A 6,510-nucleotide genomic window follows, 5' to 3' on the forward strand; every position below is an offset into this window, starting at 1 on the left:
CCTAAACCCTAAAAACCCTAAAAACCCTAAACCCTAAAAACCCTAAACCCTAAACCCCTAAACCCCTAAACCCCTAAAGATTCTACCTAAGCTATAGACTATAGTGAGTGGCAGAATTATATACTATACAAATAGTAGGTCCCTCTATGGTGAGTCGGTAGATCCCTCGGAAGATCCCTCGATAGTAGATTCCTCGAGGGTAAGCCTGTAAGGTGAGGTAGAATTATCTAAACACTAAGATGGCTTATATAAATAGTATCAAGATCGAGGCGCTAATTCCTCTACGAAGGAGGACTATTAACTTAGGAAGCTCTTAATTTGATCATCTATCGGGACTCGGGCCTCTCGGGCGTAAAAAAATAGCTAGAGATGGTTGAAGAAGGTATAGAGATCTAGCTGTATGATTAGTAGATAGGATCACCTACCACGCGCGTGCTAAGGAGTTCAGAGGGATATAGTGGCTGTACAGAGGTTAGCTATAAGGCTTATCGATTTCCTAATCGTTAAATATAAATAATTGGGAATTATGGTTGTAAAAATTGACTTAAAAGTTGACGCGTTGATGTAGCTGTATCGCCCGCTTGGATGTATCGCCCACTCGATTAATACGTTACCTAGATACCCACACTGCAGAGCTTATATTAATCCGCTATTTTCAAACAACTTGCCCTCGGAGTTCGACACGTGTCGATTGGTCAGATAAGGTATACCAATACCCAGTAATTATCTTACCAAATTGATTAAAACATAAGCCCACTACAGCTTAAAGCTATGACAACTTCTGTTTCATTCCTGATTTACGAATTTAGCCAATTTCAACCATGCTTCACCGGATCACACCTGTCCTTGCGGTGATATCTGGGCCGTGCGGCCGTAGAGACAAACGCCCTCGGTCTCGATGACCATATTCAACATTGAAAAGTGGAGAGAAAAGCAGTATATCACGAGGAAACAGCGGCATTTTGCGATTAGTTTCAGTGAGCGAAGCCATTCTATACGTCATAAATGGGATGGATGTCTGTTCACAAATCCCAATCATGTTCACAAATTTTAATCATGTCAAGACGCGACAAGGTGACATTACATTTGCATGATGGCGGATTTCATGACCACCCCAGAGTGGTTATTTTCAACTGCACCCACCTGAACAAACTTATGCCCATACCCCTCAGGAATGGCGAACTCTGTTTCAAAGCCTTGTTTTCGAGTAATCCCAACTGCTGTCATTGAGTTCTCGTCACTGCCCGTGTAAACCACAAAGTGCTTTACTTCGGTTGCACCATTCCAACTTATGTAGCCTCGGATTTCCGATGAGCCACATTCAATACCGTCTAGCCCTGAAGAAACGTTGCTTCCGCTGCCAACCTTTTTAATCTGAAGAGACGGCTTTGTTGAGGGGCTGGCTCTCCAGTTAGTTTTGTAGGTGCGATAACTAGCAGCGCCATTCTCGAAGTTGTACCGCGCTGACCAGCGAACATCACGGCCTTGGGGATCTTGCGGCCCAAACTCTTTCATCACAGGTTGGATGCCGTAGCCAAGGAAATGGTTGTCGTTTGACAGGATATCATGCGTTCCCATGGCCAAAGACGCAGCGGGGTACAGTGGGTCTGAGAGATTCTTCAGTAGCTGAGGCGGGTGATCGGTGGCCGGGGGCACTGTCAACAAAAATTCGAGGCCGACTGACGGGTTGCTTGTGGTCGGATCCCCATTGTTATTTGCAAAGTACCTGAGCTGAAGTTGGGTGTGGGAGAGACGTGCGATTCGAGCATAATGTTGCCACGACTAAGGCCCGTGATCGTTAGTTTCGCGTCTATGACTGGAAACAGAAGATGACTTACAAATCGACCTCCCTCGGGCAGCCCGCCGAAGTCACCACCCGTCTCGCCATCAATTTGCCAGAGAATGTTGCCTTTTCTGTCAACGAGGTACGTCGTCCAGGTGTTACGACTATTCACAAGATAATTTCCCTCAAACAGTTGGATAGAGTTAGTGTGAAAAAAGTCGAAAGGGTTGCTGATATTCTCCCCTGCGCCCAAGAGGGGGAGTTTTGTGTCTGTTATTGGCACGTGTGCGAGGGGGCTCCAAGAAAAAAGAATTTCCGAAGTGGTGAGATCAATCTCAAACACAAGAGGATCCAGGACCCACCCTTCCTCAGGGCCACCGAGATCTTTCAGGTTCGCGCTGGTAATGTTGTAGGCTGTGACGAGAATTGTATTGTCTTCGGTGATAAAGGATTCGTGAACATCCGCCTGACAAGGTGCAGACTGTCCAGGTGGTAGAGTCAAGTTGAAACTTGGACAAACGGTGGCAATCTGGTCATATGATGAGTTTTGAATGACGATGTGACCGTAACCGTGGGATGCTGATGCAGAGCTCGAAGCACCACCGCTACCTGCCCAATAGGTGATCACCGGTTCCCCGTATAGTTCCTGCACGCGGAAATTTGAGGCATCCGGGGTGACGGGCCCCGACCAAATGAGATCGCCGGTGTCGGTCATGATGAACGGAGCTTGATCAGGGATGTAAGACCGGGGATTTATGCCCGTCTGTGGATCAAAAAAGATCAGGCCTGGCGCAAGCTGCTCGCCAGTCGCGTTGATTTCGAGATATGGTGGTTTTGCACTCGACGATGTATATTCCTGCCACGGCCAGACAGAGGACGAGTTCTGCGCAACGGTCACTGAGTTTCGAGAACAAAGTGTCGGAAGTTGTGGAGTCAATGGCACTGAATGACCCCCGGGGATGCTCAAGAGCCATTCGAGTGCCATCAATCCGAATTTGACATGGTCATAGATCCTCATAGCGGCGGTTGGAGCGCGAAATATTGAAAACTGCCACACAGCTTCATTAACAATGGTGACTCTGAGTAGCCAGGGTCATTTGGGATAAACGAGAGATTTTAAAGGAGATACCAGCCCATACTGGGGATTCGGAAAATCCGAGCATTCAAAACCTGCGTCCATTTCTCCAGCGGTAGTCAAGAACTGCCGAGCAAAAGTCAAAAGCCGTTCCCGGCTTTCCCCGCAAATTCAAAGCGTAGTGGAAGTCAATTCTTTCTCGCGGAAATCCCGCAATACCTTGGAGCGGATCGAAAGTAGTGAGAAATATCTCTAGAAGCACCAAAATTCCAAGAATAAGGCTAGAATATGTGGGGAATCTGTACCGAATTTGATCTTGAACCTCGGAAGTCTCCGCAACTCCCGCCATGCGAGCGCACGCGGCTGTCGCTTGATGCGGGGGAAGCTGCTCCCCGGACTTTCCCCGGAGCTACGATCCCTGGGTGGATCATAGATGTCTCCTCGAGGACTTCACGCGTGAGGCTACTGGCAACCTCCGGTATGACTATTTCGTCTTCACCATCCATTGGGATTTCTTACTTTCTCTTTAGAAAGATTACCTCCATGTATTTGAGCTACTCATCTCTGACCCCGTTTTTCGACGAGGGTGTTTCGAGCAAGAATTCGCCTGAATGTCAGCAAGAAGCCGATGGTCTCACGGCCGTTCCGACATTTACCTGTATTATGCCTTATACCTAAAGTGGGAAAAGATATTATGGCAAGAGAGGGTGATGTGATGGGGGAACAGGCAAAAGTGAGAACCCCTACATGCTCTTGACTGGAATCAAATGCAGAAAAAGCATGAGGATGTTACGGCTCACCCGTAAGTTACCACCTAACTTACTTAGCTTGGTACCTGCGGGGCTTAGCCACCTGCGTTGAAGGCATATCTGTGGCCTACGTAATCTTAGTACTTCGACCCACCTTTACGTCCCCCCCGGCTTTGCTGGGTAGAACGTCGCTGACTTGTACACAGCTTCTTCGTCAATAAGTTCCTGTTGAGGAGTTGGTGGCCCCGAGTTGGACGGTAACTTCCAAAGTGACTTTTCTGGAGAATAGTGACACAGTACGCTTCGATGTCAAGATTACTTGCCGAAGAGGTAACATTGAACCATGCAAGCAATATTGTAATGCTCTGAAGATATCAATCACCATGGAGTGAGGAAGCTACCTAGGTTCGACGTTCCCTAAATAGCCGCCAGGAGGCTGGAGAAGTATAATGAAGCGCCGAGGGTCACGTGACTCCCTTGCTCACTGCTCTATCTAGCACCCCCCCCCCCCCCCCTCTCCAAATCATCAAAACCCGGTCATGGTCCGTGGATGGAGATTTTGCAACACCATCTTGCGGAATAGAGACATGAACATCTACCAGATGCTCCAATGTAGGCAGAATGTTAGCAAAGAGAATCCACAAAGAGTTCCTCAGTGTACAGTACCATACTCAGTATGCGGTCTCTCATGCTCGGCTAAGGCCAGGTCACTTGCAATGATCAACTCGTTGATGTGCTGTCACATCTGGGCGCGGCTGATGCTCGATTACGCGGCTTGAAGGGAGATTATCTTTCGTGAATCCAAACATCATCCCTTGGGTTCTAAACGGGCTCTAATCTATTCTTTTTGGCATGTGATCATGTGTAATGCGCTCGCACCAAAGAATCCACAAAAAGTATGTGTACTAAGTTTATAAGGTTAAAAAATATTCAAAATTCCTCCAGTACATGTAGTAAAAGTAAGCGGCAGCAGGATACTAGAATGTTGCGGATAGGATAAAAGTCGAGAGATCTTGACAGGCTAAAATAGGTACGTCCTTCCTGTAGGGCAGGAGTACGAGAGCTAGTTGAAATCGGCGAAAGCAAACTTTTGTACTGTGACATGTCGACCTTTCGTACGTATATGGTAGATGTACAATCCTGATGAACATATCCTTCCAGGTCAAAGATTGTATGCCCGTCGATCCTATGGAATTGGTACATTTTATGTTGTTGTCGTCGTTGGGATGTACAAAGTTGAGGTAATATTCCATGTCACGGACACGGTTGTGGCTGAATAGGACAGAATACGGGTAGCGATTCTCATGTTCTCTTGCCCACACACTGTATAGATCTTGGTATTTATCGTACCGTTATTGAATGTCCACATGATATCCAAGATATAGTGATAGTGCCCCGCGATCGGAGGCAATATACCTAGATATGCCAATGTCTTGACCCCTAGAGCTATAGCGACCATCGCCAATTCGAGGGGTAAATGAGGGCCAAAGTATTGTCGTATTAAGCGAAGGAGTCGCGCAGATTGGCGGGCAGGAATGTGTAATATCCTAAGCCCGTAGTGTACGACGTAGTACAAGAGCGATACCAGGAGGAAAATGCTCAGTGCGACCGAGAGATTGTGCGTCAGAAGTTGAAGTGGGATTCTGGTTAACTCAGCAACCAAAGTCAGCATGCTCAACCTACAAAGTGAGGTTCACGACGTACTAAACTTACTCATTGCCGTGAGCGGGATAGTCGACGTTGCCTGCATTCATGTTCTCAACCGAGTCTAGTCGAGAGAATCAATGTGTCCGGGAGAGAAACACTATAAATCCTGTGAAGCAGGGCGCGAGAGATGGATTTCTCTCAAAAAGAGGCTCTCGATGCGACTTTCTACCTGAATACGGGGGTCACGTGGACCATGACACGTAATGCGGAAGTGACCCTGAGAACAATTGGCAGACTAGGTCCGCAAATGACGCCAGGGGAGTTCGACACCTCAGGGGAGCGATAAGGTTAATCTCTGATTGACAGTCACAGTCAGACTCAGGCCTCCCGTACGAGTTTGGCGAGGGGCGGGACTCGCGCTCGGTTCGCGGGCCTGATCGGCTCGAAGCTCGGGAGATACGAGTCTAGGTATTTCAAAGAGCTAGATTAGTACCCCAATAGGTACACAGCCAGATTCAGATGACATTAAGTATCTTCTCGGCATGACTTCGATTGATGGGAGTTTAACTCTCGATTAGCAGTGATACCTTCAAATCTTGAGCATGGGTCTATCAATATACAAGCATTGAACAGTGAACACACTTTCCAGTCAGCTAGCATTACAGATACACGCAGCTGACCAATGGAAGGTTTGACGATCGATGCGAGAAGGTACTTGTTGGAAGCTATTGGAAGCTTGTTAGTAGGTGAGTATGCACCCGGACCGTCCGACCAGATAGATTACTAATGGAGTGTGCTTTCCATAAGCTGGCCCGCTGGCACATGCAATGTTGAAGCAAATGTCTCTAGAACAGATCATTGGTCTGGTAAACGTACCAGAAAGGGGAAGCGCGGAAGCTCGCCGAGTTCGCCGAGCTCGGTGCGGCTGAGATAAGCTGAGAATCACCTCAGCTAGCCCAGCGGTACAGGTCCAAATTAGCCTCTGACAGTCTCCACTTACACTTGGGCGTAGATCGGCAAGATCTGTAGACAACTGAACAGACAGTACAATTGACAGTCTCCTGCAAGTGTAGGCTGACTTCAAGATTGGCTAATCATGACCACGAGTTTCTCCGTGGTGCAAGATCCCGCCGACGCAATGTTTATAAAGCGACGCGAAGGCCGCACCACTTGGATGAGTATAGGCAATTATCCCCAGCTCTCATTCCTTCCATCCACCAGCAAGTGTCATTCTATTCCAGAAACGTTCCCTCAAA

The 6,510-nt window shown here is 47.8% G+C and overlaps 1 protein-coding gene across 1 annotated transcript; it reads right to left on the reverse strand.

The window, feature by feature from the left end:
• Positions 1–1,080: 1,080 nt before the first annotated feature.
• On the reverse strand, positions 1,081–2,801 carry N7539_008733 (arylsulfotransferase family protein; the record flags this gene model as incomplete). Its single annotated transcript, XM_056938328.1, has 2 exons — positions 1,081–1,782; positions 1,839–2,801. 2 exons carry the CDS (start codon positions 2,799–2,801, stop codon positions 1,081–1,083), a joined length of 1,665 nt encoding a protein of 554 aa, XP_056786336.1.
• Between the last annotated feature and the right edge of the window lie 3,709 nt (positions 2,802–6,510).

The sequence above is a fragment of the Penicillium diatomitis genome (assembly GCF_028827545.1).
Source record: "Penicillium diatomitis strain IBT 30728 chromosome Unknown utg000014l_segment0_segment0, whole genome shotgun sequence".
Taxonomy (NCBI): domain Eukaryota; kingdom Fungi; phylum Ascomycota; class Eurotiomycetes; order Eurotiales; family Aspergillaceae; genus Penicillium; species Penicillium diatomitis.